This window comes from Enoplosus armatus, chromosome 8 (assembly GCF_043641665.1).
Source record: "Enoplosus armatus isolate fEnoArm2 chromosome 8, fEnoArm2.hap1, whole genome shotgun sequence".
Classification (NCBI taxonomy): domain Eukaryota; kingdom Metazoa; phylum Chordata; class Actinopteri; order Centrarchiformes; family Enoplosidae; genus Enoplosus; species Enoplosus armatus.
The window spans coordinates 14,751,466-14,766,150 of NC_092187.1; the positions used below are offsets into that span (position 1 = coordinate 14,751,466).

Here is a 14,685-nt window from a genome sequence, read left to right on the forward strand (position 1 = left end):
AAAGAACAACAATCCTCTCTTTTCAATCAGGGCAGTCAGAGTGTTTTCCCTCATTAATCATACATTAATATTCAGACAAACACAGTCTGTTTTTCTACCTTAGAAAAACACTCCTTTCTCCCATCTCTCCCTCTCTCTCTCACCTCACCTTTCAGACCCAGTCACCCCCTCCTCCTCCATTTCACCCACAGTATGTGTTAAGCTGTCAAGCTGTTAAAAATAGCACAGCACACAGAGTCTGTGTGAACAGGTACTCACCTCTTACACACACAGCATGGTTAGGTCCCTTACATTACGCACAGACACACACACATACACACACACAAGTACACACATGCACAGCAGTGGTTGCATTAGCATGGGCTGAAACACCCATACTCCCCTCTGACAAAATCATCACAGTGACCAAACACCCAGCATGGGTGGATATCCCATCAGCCATCGGCAGCCAGTGAGGGAGTGTCCTCGCTAGAAACGCTAAGCCGACAGGTCCCAGATGTGCACGCATGCTCACATACACACACACGCAATCACTGAGACCGGGCACGGCAGACGTAGAGGCAGACAAACAACACATAGACAGAAAAACAAGAACATTATGACACAAACAATAGCAGAGGCACGCACAGACATGCAACACACACACACACACACACACACACACACACACACACACACAAACACACACACACACACACACGACAGAGAGGTAGAGAAATTAAAGGCTAAGAAGATTTAGGAGTTAAAAATAAACAAGGCAGGAGTGAGGAGCACAGAACAGCCTACTGCTAGCCCTCCTGGCAGAGGATATAGAGACACCTGTGCTACACCACAGCTCACTGGTACTAATTCTCAATCGATAAAATTGAGTCTCTGAGGCAGACAGAAAAGGTATGAGCATACCAATACCAAATAACTTTTCTCACATTTTAACTGAGAATTTGTGAGGGGCTACATTAATTTAGTCACTTATAAATTCCACTGACCAACACGCTCATTTCAATGCAGCATGCTGTGGAATAAATGCCAAATGCTATGAACAACGCACAGACAAGCTACATATGAGCAACTGCCATATAAACATGTGCATACGCAAGAACACACACACACACACGCATACACACACACATATATATACAGATTGTAAAACTGCATGGCTGAACACAGGCTTAGAGCTCTCCGTATGTTAATCTGGCCCATTGATAAGACCTGCTGAGCTGCTTTCTGCTCCCACACTCTACATAAAACAGACACACTAATAGGTACACACATATATATACACACACACACACACACACACACACACACACATACTGTACATTCAAAATGCATGCACAGCCAAATGTTATCAATTAATCTCATCACGTAATATGCAAATAAAAGAAATACATAAAATAAATACATCATATCTGTATCTAAGTATGGAGTATGGCATTAATATAAATCACAATATCTGTTTGGTATCAAAAATCACATACCATCTTAATGTTTTTAACTAGCCATCATGCATTAGACTGTATGCAGTCTGAAGTCATTTTGAGCTCTCAACACAATTCTGTAGTACGATTCGCAATATCGAAAAACCCCCATGATCAAAATGATAACTCATAAATATCGTCATTGCCCGGCCCTGTCAAAGTCACTTTGATACTATTGGTGAATGGTTCAGATACATAACCATTCACCCCTGGAAAGAAAAACACACCTCTCTCACATGCATGTTCTCCAGATGCGCTTCAGCCTCCTGTGCCGCCATGGTTATGATGCCCGTCCGCTGTCCCCGACCCCAGTGTCCCTGACCTTGACCTTGGCCCTGAAGCATCTCCAGCAGCCTCTGAATGCTCTCATCCCGGGCGCCCAGTGTCTGCTTCTGAGAGTCGATTCTCATCTCCATCTCTTCCATGGTCTTCCTCAGCAGGAACAGCTCCTTGGCCTGCCGCTCGTGTTCCGACTGCAGCCGGAGGAAATTCTCCTCCGATGGATCCACTGGATGAGATGAGGAGAAGCCGTCACACCCAGGCACCTGGCAGGGGCTGCAGGCCCGCAGTGAGCTAGAGCTGGGCGGTACCACCGGACCTTGGCTGGGACTGTAGAGGGGCTGATTCGGGCTGTTCCTCGGCCCAGGCTGAAGGGTGTTGGCTGGACTGGTTCTCTGTGCAGCTACTGCAGTGTTACAGCCATAACCAGGGCTGTGAATGATGATGTCAGCTTCCTGTTGCCTCGGATTGTATGTGTTGGATGGGCTGGCTCTCGAGCTGTTCTTTGGTCCAGGACTGTGCAGGTTGCTGGGGCTTTGTCTGGGGCTGTGGCCAGGGCTGAGCCCCCCTCTGTGGTCCTGGTCCGTATGGAGTTCTCGATAGGAGCCAGAGTTCCCCTGCTGTCGCTGTTGCTGCAAGCGACTGTTCATCTCCCTGTGAGCCCTCAGCTCCTCCTGAAGCTCCTGAACTGTCAACGGAAGCTGCTACAGAGACAGAGAACGATTGAGTGCCCATGCCGCAAACATTAAGCACACAAACATACCAAATACACATAATTCCTAAGTATATAAAAATATAGAGTGGGGTACATAAAACAGACCTTGGTTCTTCTGATATCCCCTGGCTGCAGCAAAGAGATGCAACATAAAAAAGACACACAAGCATAAAGCCAAAATAGAAAGTAGATAAAAAATAAAAATATATATATACCCTATATATCAAACCATTATGTGGATTACTTCAAGCTGTTGGGTGATGGTTATATGCTTTGGCCACCAGGGGGCGACACTTCTCTTCAAAACACAGGGAGAATACATAGGCAAAACTGACTTGGGTTTGTATGCAGATAGATGAACATCAAAGGGGGATGTTAGTCCAGATAAAACAAATTTGTAATCTATGAAAACAAAGAGAATGAAAATTTCCAAATGTACAGACTACCTCAAAGAGAATCAGATCCACAGTTATTGGCCTACATGCAATGAGCATTATGGGGGCCTAATTGTGCCACTATATGTATCAATAATCAGTTGATCAATAAACTGACACATCAATGATTAAAGGACATAGTTAAGAAATTTGCAAACTAGTGGTCAGACTGATAAAACAGAATAATCTTTATCTAATAGTTCAGTCCTTATATTAGTAAGCAAAATGGTAAAATAAAGTGTTTAAAGTATATTTTTCACATGGTTTCTTGGCGGTATCATCATATAGAACAGAAAACTTTAAAGTTCATGTCCATCCTCTTAAAAATATTCCGTTATACAGCATGGCGTGACATTTAAAGACCTTTGGAAGATATTTACCTAGAATTAATTTTTACGGGTTTAAACAGTGTTTGCCTGCACAATTTGACTTTTTAAAGATGGACTCATCAGTGCATGACCAAGACTGAAAAGGTTTACTGATGCAATGGCTGATTGATTTGTCAATACATTTATCACTTGAACAATTGATTACTAAGTGACACAAATGGGCCCCGATAGAGTGTCGCTGGGGACAACACATTTCACTCAATATTCCTGCTTTTGCCGCATGTTGCAGTGCAAAGTAATACAAGAAAATACAATACGCTAATTTGCATTTCCCGACTGGCAAATGGAAATTCATTCTGTGCTTGAAACCATGGACAGAGTGCATTCTTGATGATTGACTGATCAGGGTAAGACAAGGCTGTAAGGACATCAAACAAAAGGAAAAATACAGAAACACACACACACCATCTTTCTCAACATACAGTATGTCAAATATTCATAAATACTAATTGACACAAACACTAAATAGAAGTTAAATTACTAATCTTTTCATCTGTGAGAAGATATTACTAATTTTTCCTCAAATATTCGTACTCCTCTGCTCAGGTCCAGAAGGTGGGGAGCGCCAAGGACACAGAGTTGAGATGTAGGAGGAAGGCGAGAGCGAACACGGATAATCAATGCAACAAGCTAGCACTGAATATCAAGTCAGAGTGGGTGGACAGTCCTCCGCACAAACACACACACACACAACCGAGACTGTAGACACAAATACATATGTACAAGTGTACACACACGCATACATATACACACACACACACACACATACACAAAGCAAACAGATGGTTAGGGGACAACTCTGGTCACTGCAGCTGAGAGAAGAGGTGACATTCCTTATGCTAATTACAAAGTTCTCTTGTCAGACTGAACTCTTCCCACAATGTCTTGAAGGGCAAAAAAACAGGGAAAATAATATAATCTGAGAGATGGGGGATAGAGGTGATAAGGGAGAAAGCCGATAAGAGGCAGAATAACATCTCCTGCATGAGGTGCAGCTTTTTTCAAAATAACCAAGTCACTTCAGCTTTTATCTCATTTTAAAATGACAGGGCTGAAATCATTGTGAGAGAAAGTTAAGTTTAAAGTTGAGAGACAAAAGGGGGCTGGTAACAATTTAATGAGAGATCAATATTGCTGACAAAGTTGCAATCATTATCAGCTGGAGCTGAAATAGCCTTAGGTGTGTGTGTGTGTGTGTGTGTGTAAGAAAGAGGGAGGAAGAGAGAATGTAAGAGAAAGACAGACACAGAAACAAAGTAAGAGAGAGAGTAATATAATGTTTTGTGATTAATCATTTTTAGATATACAAGCTAAGGTAAAGCAAATTAATGACAAATGTTACTAAAATTGGACACATCACTAGTGGGTGTTTGTCACATTGATTTTCAGAATGAACTTCGCTTTTATTAATCATGTTAGAAACATTAAAGACGGTGTGAAGTAAGATGCTGCTAATTCAGGGGAGTGATGAAGGACAATTGAGTTCAGCATGAGGAAAAACTGATAAATCAGCATTCTGTTATTCTGACGACAGCCTACATGTGAGTGCAGGAGGACACATCATGACCTTTGCATTTAATGGTTTCCATCAGAGCCTTGTACAGGGTCTTTTATTTTTATTTGTCTTATGGTGGCTTTTCCGATGCAACTCAAGATTTTTAAATGGATTCTATTGTGCCAGTTTTGATTGACGATTAATAAAGTTAACTAATTCTTCCTTTAATATCCTATTGTATTTTAATATAAAACCCCAAAATTCTCTACACACACTCATAAGGTACATAAGGGTACAGAAAAGGTACTGTAAGAGGCTTCAGTAGATGGGTCTGTCGCCTGAAGGAGCAGAGACAGAGACAAACACATCCATCTATCACAGACAGGGTCAAGTTAGGACAAGTCTGCAGATACATAGAGAGCAGCAACATTCACCGTCCTGCCCCAGTTTAATGCCACAGGCATGAGAATCTAAAACACATTTATTGCTTATAAACCTGTGGTAAAAGTAGTGTGTGTATCTCTTTGTGTACCTGTATGTGAGTTGTGTGTGCACTCCCTTAAAGGAAAGAATTAGTGGTGAATGCAGATCTTTATGCAATTTTAGCTGTTTGTTAAGGAAGCTCTACGAAGCTATACAGCAATTACTATGTGCCTGTACAAACAACAAGCTATTCTGCATTCATTTTCAAATTTTATATTTTTATTATGTTTGGTTAAAATCTGAAGAAAGTGTGTGCATGGATGTGTGTGTCAGTGTCCTCGCACTGTATGACAATGTGAGATGAAAAAGCTATAAATACAAATGCAGAGGTGGCTCCTTGGTTACAGGAGGGAGGAGTCAGATGGAAGAGCGCAGATATGATTAAAGTTTTTGCATGCTTGTGTGAGAGAGATGAAGAGCACGAGAGAGAGAAAGAAAGAGATTCAACAGAAATTACACAAGTTGTATAGTGAGAAAGACAGGATGAAATATATATCTTATACAGACTTCCAGGTGTTTTCCTCCAGAGAAACACTTCTATTTCCCACCAGACAATCACAGACACACAAGGAAGTAAAATGTCACACAGACAAATGGAGAAACAGAGGGCCGACAAGAAGAAAGATAGACAACGAAAGAACAGATGTACAGTAGCTATGCAGTGAGGCAGACAGATAGATAATGCCTCAGGCTGAGTGGGATGGACTCTGGGGAGAGGTGGCATCGGACAGACTGGTCACCATCCCTTCAGGAGTAGCTGTGAGCTTTTTTAGAATCTGGCTAACACTTAGAATGACTGCCACTAGGGCACGTTCCCATGGAAACACAGACAGTACTGAGCCTGGCAAGCATCTTTACAAATGAACTGCACAGAAGCCTGTCTATGCAACCTTGAAGACAGGAACAAAAGCTATGATGTGAGAGGTATGATGTGCAGAAGAGATGGGCGGGTCAACACAAAACATCTAAATGGGATGTGTGAGTGGACAAAACAAAGAGTTGTTTCAAAATGAAATTTCCACCATTTGAAAAATTTGACATCTTCTCTAATAAAGACCTGCTGGTGTTAAAGTGACTTACTGTTGGATTTTAGTGGATGAAATTGCTTGTGTTTTGCTCACAGCAATCTAAGAATTTTGTGGAAGTGGAAACACAGTGTTTTTGAAACGAACTCTTCAATTTGTCTTTCTCACCTGCAGATCCTCTTGATTAGTCCTGTACGGGTCTTTCAGAACTGAGGTCCTCACTCCCTCCTCCCGCCTAACACCCTTGTCTCTTTTCAAATCTGGGCTCCAGAAGTTGACATTGTTCATGCTGGGGCCCGTCCGTCCATCCCTCGCTCCATCCAGTTCTCTCCTCAGGTTGTCATTGTCCCTCTGCAGCTCCCTCAGCTGAGCCTGGAGATCAAACGTGGAAACTTCTCCCCGTCCAGCCGAATCCAGTGCCTGGGGATGTCTCCCAGACTGGCGCCGCAGACTGGAAGTCCCTGCAGGATGCAAGGTTTGGTCTCCATAGGGGTCTGACGAGTGATGCAGCCCATAGGAGGTGATGTTTGGGCTGCTACCCATGGCTGTTGTCCGGTTGGTGTAGGAGGAGCGGCTGGTGCTCCTGCCCAGTGTCATGGTGCCTTTGGGGTACCCACCAGAGGGCTCCAAGGAATCCCGCTCAATAGGGTACATGATGCCTGAAGTGGCATAGGCAGCACTCAAAGACTGGATGTTCTCCATAGACAGGGTTTTACCGCCTGGAGCTGTCGCTGAACCACGAGTTACTCCTTTGTCTGCTGCTGTGCCAGGTTTTATCTTCGAACCTGGCCTCAACACTGACCCTTGACCTCCAGTCAATTTAGACGCTGGTGCAGGCCCACCCCCTGACACAGAACCTGGTTCTAGCCCTGAGCGGGAGCCTGGTGCTGAACTTGCAGCCTGTTTGCCTTTCCCCTGTTTGGGGGATCTGGAAAAGCGTGAATGAGATGTGCTGCCATCAGTGTTCCCACTACTCTTTGGGCCAGCAGAAAGCTTGCTCTGCGAGGGCTTGGCTCTAATGTTTAAAGGCATTTTTTATATGGCAAAAGTCGACTTCTGAGAGGAAACCGTCAAGGTTGGGAATATTTTCATGTCCCTTTATGGAACCAAAATTAATAACAAGGTTTAGGATAAAGGCCACCTCTCGGCCTCTCAGTTTTCACCTGTCCATTCTTGATTGTTTAGGGCTTCAGGCTGAGTCTCATTTAGTCCTATTAGAAGAAAGAGGCAGCGACTTTTGGCTAGAGGGCTCCCAGACACACAGGCCAGAGGTCTTATGGTTTCAGCTACAGTGCAGGACATGGTGGATTCTAGACAAGTAAAAGAGGGGCAAACATTGAAAGAAAGACCAATCGTATTAAAAGAAATAACACAAGCTGCATCACTACATGGATCATAGGGCTGGTTATCATTTTACAATACTATTGCCAATATAAGACCAAACCTCACACTGATACCAAGAATTTTTATTTTGCTTTGAGCAATATAAACGTGTTTTTCTCCAAAGCCCTTTTTTCTTTAACAAAATATAAAAAACTTTTGAAACGTTGTCTAAACACAAGCACCTGTACAGTACATTGTCTGAGTAAAAGAAATGCAGAATTATGATTTAAATCAGGAACTATCTGATCAAGAACAATAATAAGTAACCAATGCCAATTTTCTGTTCGCTACCCAGTCCTACAGGGTTCATGGTACAACTAAACAATAAGACCTTATAGAAGAAGAACTAGTTATAGACAGACATTTAGTATACTGTAGTATAATTTCCATCTTTCCCTGCTCAACTGTGGCCAATCAAGAGCTGAACTGATGTAGTGAAAAACCTCTCTCACTATTTCTACAGTACTCTGTAATCCTCTCTCTTCTATATGTGTGGTTGTGAGAGTGATGGGAGGACAGGAACACAATGTCCGTTTAACCACCGGACTATATATTATGTAGATGCCTGTACTCATTATGTACAGAACACCTTGCACAGCCACAGTCACCACAGTAGATGGGAGTGAAAACAGGAAGAGGGACCGGCTTGACCATTTCAGCACCATGGACAGCACTCAATCTACCGTCATGAAACACATGGACTATAATGCTGGCTCAGGTCTGAAGGCAACAGGGACAAAATAGCGTAATTGGCTATGGCCATGGCAGACTGCAGAGGTATTTTTTCTGCCATCCCTCTGGGGCACTTGCAAAACTCATCTCATCATCAGAATTTATAAGTGCTGAAGACATACTGGTACCTTAGGCTTCGACTAAAAAAATAGACACTAAGAATTTAGGCTGAATCATACTTGGAAAGTACAACATGATAAACCTGTTCCCATAGTAGGATAAAATCATCATATGTAGTATTATACTATATGTCTATATCATAAACAATATTGGGTAATTTGTTGTCTTTGAGGCAAAAAGCCTGGACATGTATTAAAAAAGACCCTCAGGAAATCAAAATAAGCACAACCCAGTCCATGGTGGACCAGATATTGGGGACTGTTTGCAAAGCAGAAGCAAATCCAAATCATAATCCCTCCTCTAATCCAAGAGGATTGGGTGCTGGGAGTCACTGCACAGGATGCAACTGAGAGATTGGTTAAGTCTGCTTGTCAGTCATAACATAGCTGTCAATCCCTTATCCATCATTGTTTGAGACAATGAATTTAGCTTTGTGAGCCAGCAGTGAAACCATCAATTCCGTTAATAATTTTGGTACATCAATTGAGCATTTACCGCTAGAATTCAATGATGATGATTAAAACAGAATTACAAAGATAACTGTGTCTAAATCTTTTAAAACAAGGAAATATGTTAGCTGTCTGCTATTGAAGCTTTGACTACAGATATGAGATATCATTTGCATTAAGATGGAGGCATCACACGTCAGTGTAACTGGTCAGTTTAGATGGGCACGCGCCAAGTTTACGCAGCTGTATGCCTTCTTGTCAAACCCTACTGACAGGACGAAACAACTGACAAAGAAAGACAGGACTGACGAAAATGCATAAAATAAAATGCCACAAGTAGGAAACGCCTCACAGTTCATACTGACTCAAACCTCTGCACTTACTTCTGAGTTGGCAGCCAGCTGTTGCGGCGAAGAGAAAACTCGAGTCACCACCCAAACTGCACTAGCGTAATTTGCATGCTAACATTTGACCACACGAGCCCCCTCTCAACGTGCTGCCAACCTGACGTTCAAACTATGAAGTAGACTGCACTATATTTCATGGGTGACACGAGTAAAACGGTCGTGTTGCATGTGACTACGCAGCCCGGACACAGAAGCCCGAATAACTCTACTACGACCACGGTACGACGGATTAGTTTCTTGCTCATATGCACACGGCTACATTAGTTCGAGCTGGTACCTTACATAATAATTAATCTGTTACACAAACTGAAAGCAGAAAGAGTTTAATTTGTTTGAATAATGTTGCCAAATGGTGCCGCAAAATCCAGGTGTGCACGCAACAGTGTGCTCTGGCTTACCGGACAGGCACGTCTCCATCACCGCGAAGTCCCGACCGTACCCTGTCCGACCTCGGCGCAGGCTCCATGATCTCATCGGCTCAGCTCTCCCCTGACCTGTCCTGCCATCGGGTCCTCGTGGGCGCGCTCTCCCAAGCTGGCGCGTGCGCGACCTACGCGGCGTGGTGGGGCAGCGCGAACAACAATGATTGGAGGGTTTCTTTTTTTCATACACTTTACATGAGCGTCAGCTGGGCATGGCACTTGCAAGGTCAAACCAAAAACACAAAACAACGTAACTTCAAGTAAATAAACTGCATTCTAATTTTCATACAGACCAGACAACAAATACCCTGACAGACATCAGTAATGTAATCCCATGAAAGTAAGTTTGTTTATTATATTCGATTTAGAGAAAAGAAAACTAATTTAAAAGTGCACCACATGATTGGATAAAGCGGACCTGGCGCTCTTTGAGAAATTTACAAGCAGACTGCAGCTGTTCAGTATACTGTTCATTCACTGAATATCACTCAACCAGAAAATGAGTACAAATAACTATTTTTGGTCAGAGGTTTCACTCTCAGAAAAAGGGATGCTTGTTTGACAGATGGAATTCAGGCCACGAGACAAAAAATGAAACTGAGATCCCAGCCCACAGGCTATAATAGCATTACAGTGCAACAAGCTGCACTGCCCACGCAGCAGGTCTGGTTGCACGAATTTGTAACTTTCAATATTTTTGCATGCACTTCTGCCAATCTCCTCTTCTGGCCAGCAGCCTGCAGAATGACCTAAGCAAAGCTTCCCTGCTTTCTGACATGTTATTAGCAAATTGGTGCAGACCTGTGCTGAGGTTTCCCCTTAAACATGTGGAACTGTTTCAGGAAACTGAGAATCACAGGTGACTTATCTTACTTTGAATGGGTGCAGCAGGTGATGTTGTTAAGACATCTGTAACCTGTAAGAAACAATCATCAGTTTCATTTCCTCCCAACATCTAACTAAAGAGAAGTGAAATTTTGAGATTGGGATGGTTTTATACACAGCTTCACTACATTACTCCCTTTGTAACACTTATGAAATCAAGCTACTCAAGTGAAATCAAGTCAAGTTTATTTGTATAGTCCAATATCAGTGTCTATGTACAATGTACAGTGTCTTGATTAACTCTGCCCACAATAGCAACATGTCCCTGCCCAGCTCAAGCACTCTGAATACAAGGAATAACTCACCAAAAAGAAAAGAAAAATGAAGAAACTTAAATTTAAAGACAAATGTCAGATAAAATAGGCCACAATGTTGAAAAGTAAAACAATTACATGGAAGAGCTGTTACATTTTAATTTTAAAAATGATAGTTACATATTAAAAACATCAACTACATATTATTGCCTATGTGACACAATTAAGGATGGGGTGAGGTTGGCAAAATTAGGCAATGGGACAGTGGCAAAAATGATTATCTATCTATCAGCCATTAAAAGGTAGTCATATAAAACTTTCACTCATGTTGTTGTCATAAAAGTTGAGGTTATCTGACGACAATGCCATTCTCACTCGGTTCCAGAAAAGTAGTTGAGCCCTTGGGTTTCTCGGCCAGGACAACACAGACTTTTTGCACAACCTTTTCCTCAGCTGAAGGTACTTCAGTTTGGGAAACATCTCATCCAACAGAACCAGCACAGCTGCATCGACCTTGTTTGGATAATATCAGATATAGTTTAGTGTTGTGAAAACACAGCTCAAAGGTGGTAAGATTCACATCCACAAAATGCACATGAAAATAAAAAGTAAAATGTTTACTAACCTTCTCATCCAGAAGCCGCTGTTGAACCATGAAGAACGCCTGACGGATCACACCATTCACTGTCTCACTGCCATTAGCACCACTGGACAGCACAAACACTGTCTTCACACTGTTGTAGACAGCATTATGTAGATTTTCAATACATGAAAGCCCAGGAATCCAGTCCCTCTCCTCCAAACAGAGACAAAACCTCCTGTGGCCTGAGTTCTCCAGATTGACAGTTAACTCGTTGTAGACCCAATCCCTCACAGCCTGGTTCCTGGTGTCAAAGACCACAAAGGCATCGTAGTGATATTTTGAATCACTACCAGCCAGCTGGGAGTAGCCCTTATGTCCTGCCCAGAGTACCTGTAAGCAATACCACAGATCCCAGCCATAGAGATGCTTCAGTAGGGGCAGAACAGTGAACGTCACAGCCAAGAAGGAACAGACGAGGGATGCTAAGCTACCATATATGTCCTGGCAGGAACGCTGGTCCATAGACAGTATACTCTTGCCCTGTTGGGACTCTGGGTATTCACAGTGTATATGTGTGGTGAGATAAGGAATCTCTATCGGAGTAGTACGCAAGAAGTCCGCAAACCACGATGTATCACAGTCACATTTAAAGGGGTTAGCATGCATGGTGAGTTTCTGAAGGGCACTACCATTTTTAAAGGGCGCAGGGAGAAATTGATGGTTCAACTCTTTGATCTGATTGTGGCTGAGATACAGATTTTGCAAGGATTTCGCCTTACTGAAGAAATCCTCAGGAATGGAACTAAGGCGATTGTGACTAAGGTCCAAGAGAGAAAACATTTCTCCAAATTCTATGACTTTATGAGGCAAATAAGACAGGAAGTTTTGGCTGAGGTCCAGGTGATGTAAGTCGCTGAGTGCTGAGATGTTTTGCCATGGGAAAAAGTTCAGCAGATTGTTGCTGATGCTGAGGGCCTTAATGCTTCCTGGAAGGTTACACAGCACTTCTGGTGAGATTGACTTCAGTTCATTGTTAGAGATGTCCAGGTAGATGAGATTTGTCAGGTTTTGGAAGAAATGAGTGTACTTGTACTTGTTATCAGAATCCCACATAATGTCTAGGTGATTCCCATAGAAGTAGAGGTACTTCAAAGAGCTGCTGATCAGCCTTTGATCTATTCGCATCCCAATGCCATTGTTTGCCAGACTTAGGACTTCCAAGTTAGTCAGATTTTGAAGGAACTCTAAACGATGGCCCATACCCCTCATTTTGAAATGAAACTCATTGTTACTAACATCTAATACCTTCAGAGTGGTTTTGAGCTCACTCAAAGCCTCTTTATAATAAAGATCAAGTCTGTTGTATGACAAATTAAGAAAAACTAAATTTTTCATGCTATCAAACATCCCACTCTTCAATGCCTGGCTCATGTAATTGAAGGAAAGGTCTAAACAAACAGCATTTTCCATGCCTACAAACACCTCTCTGTTAAGAGACAGAATGTCATTTTGAGACAGGTCAAATGTCAGTTTACGTCTGCAGATTTGGTTTTTAAAGTCCCACAGTGATGGGAATTGTGACACATTGTCCTCCAACCTTTCCAGCCTGTTTGACTGGTTGGATTCCCAGATGTCACTTCCAGGCGTGACTTCTCGATCTATCAGCAGAGGAGGTGGGTCAGGAAAATTCTGTGTATAAAAGTTCTGGTTCTGACAACTTTCCTGTGCCACAATCTCAGATGATGGTCTGGAGCAGCATGGAAGGAAATTAAGCATGTTTTGGGAGAGGTCAATATTGATGAGAGACGATAATTGTTTCAGAGCTTTCAAGTTACAAGTATTGATGAAGTTCATTCTCAGTTCTAGTTTCGTTAGATTTTGAAGTTTAGACAGAACATTAAGGCTCTCTCTTGAAAGCAAGTGGAAAAAGTTACCACTCAGGAGAAGATATTGTAAACCAGATATATTGGCAATATGTGGGGAGAGGATCAGATCCTGAAATGTCTTCAGTGGTTCATAGTTGTAGATAAGGCTAATCCAAGTGAGGCCCTTCAGCTCTGCAAAGAAGGTGCCATTACGTATAGCATATGCCAGGAGGTTGTCAGAGAGGTCCAATCTCTTTAAATTCCTCAAAGGTCGGAAAAGACCCTCTGGAAATGTTTTCAGAGAGTTTCCTCGCAAGCTTAGGAAGGCGATGGAGCTGTTCTCAGCATAGAATGAGTTTGGATGTAGGTATAGAGGGAGATTATGTGGGCAAGGAAAGCAGGGCCTGGCTGCATGGTCACAACGCTGGCAATTCCACTCCAAATTCAAATGCTTGAGGATAGTCAGGTTGGCAAATGCTCCTTCTAAGACCTCGGTGATTGTATTCTCTCTTAAATCCAGACTCTCCAGTGAGGGTGGCAAGCCTTTAGGGATAGCTGTGAAATTATTATAGCCTAAGGTAAGGTTTTTGAGTTTAGGGAGCTCTCTGAAAACCCTCTCGCTGATGTAAAAGGACTGGTTGCAAGGGTTTGCATAAAAGCAGTTCCTGGCGAGGAAGAGCTCTTCGAGATGTGGAGTTTTTAGAGGGTGGATAATGTGGAAGATGCAATTATTCTGTAGATCAAGAACCCTCAGGCTTTCGGGTAACCAGGGTATAGAGGTGAGACTGTTTCCTGACAGATACACAAATTGAAGCTTCCGTAGCTTCTTGAAGGCATAATAGTGGATCACCATTTTGCATGAGCGGTCTTCCACAGCTCTCTGGTGACCTGGTTGACAATTTCCCATTATTTTCAGAGTGTGAAGGTTTGGGACACCTGATAAAGCATGCTGCCCCACTTGTTGAATCTTAGTCCGAGTTAAATTGAGTGACACTACAGTGGTAGACTTGATGAAGGGGACATGCTTGAGTGGTCTGTCATAGCAGTCCACTGTGGTGGTATTCACATCGGTGTCACATGGGAAAAAGATGGTATTTATAGTCCACACTAATGGAAGAAGCTGACAAAGGATGATATTTTTCAACATAGCCTGAAAAAAAGAAACTTCATTTCAGTTGTTTGTTGGTGGTTCAGAATATGTAGTCTGAGCAGACAATTTAATTTTGCATGAGCTCAAGCATTATTCAGTACGTTCATAAATATCACCCTACAGACCCTGTTAAAGCA

General features: G+C 42.6%; 2 protein-coding genes across 3 annotated transcripts in view; both read right to left on the reverse strand.

Moving 5' to 3' along the window:
* The window catches only part of LOC139288865 (ERC protein 2), a 108,696-nt gene extending 101,366 nt beyond the window's left edge, over positions 1-7,330 (reverse strand). Inside the window, exons 1-3 of the mRNA XM_070910308.1 lie at positions 6,467-7,330; positions 2,578-2,601; positions 1,706-2,461 (exon numbers count right to left, since the gene is read on the reverse strand). Of these exons, the coding sequence (XP_070766409.1) occupies positions 1,706-2,461; positions 2,578-2,601; positions 6,467-7,330 (1,644 nt within the window). The remainder of the gene's footprint in view (positions 1-1,705; positions 2,462-2,577; positions 2,602-6,466) is intronic.
* Positions 7,331-11,121: 3,791 nt separating this feature from the next.
* Positions 11,122-14,545, reverse strand: tlr9 (toll-like receptor 9). 2 transcript variants are annotated; one of them, XM_070911158.1, is made up of 3 exons: positions 13,140-14,545; positions 11,576-12,860; positions 11,122-11,463 (listed from the first exon to the last, which is right to left on the reverse strand). In XM_070911158.1, the coding sequence occupies exons 1-3, from the start codon at positions 14,543-14,545 to the stop codon at positions 11,257-11,259; spliced, it is 2,898 nt and encodes a 965-aa protein (XP_070767259.1). In that variant the 3' UTR covers positions 11,122-11,256. The 2 variants fall into 2 exon arrangements, with proteins under 2 accessions (XP_070767259.1, XP_070767258.1); XM_070911157.1 differs by having other exon boundaries at positions 11,576-14,545.
* Positions 14,546-14,685: the final 140 nt, after the last annotated feature.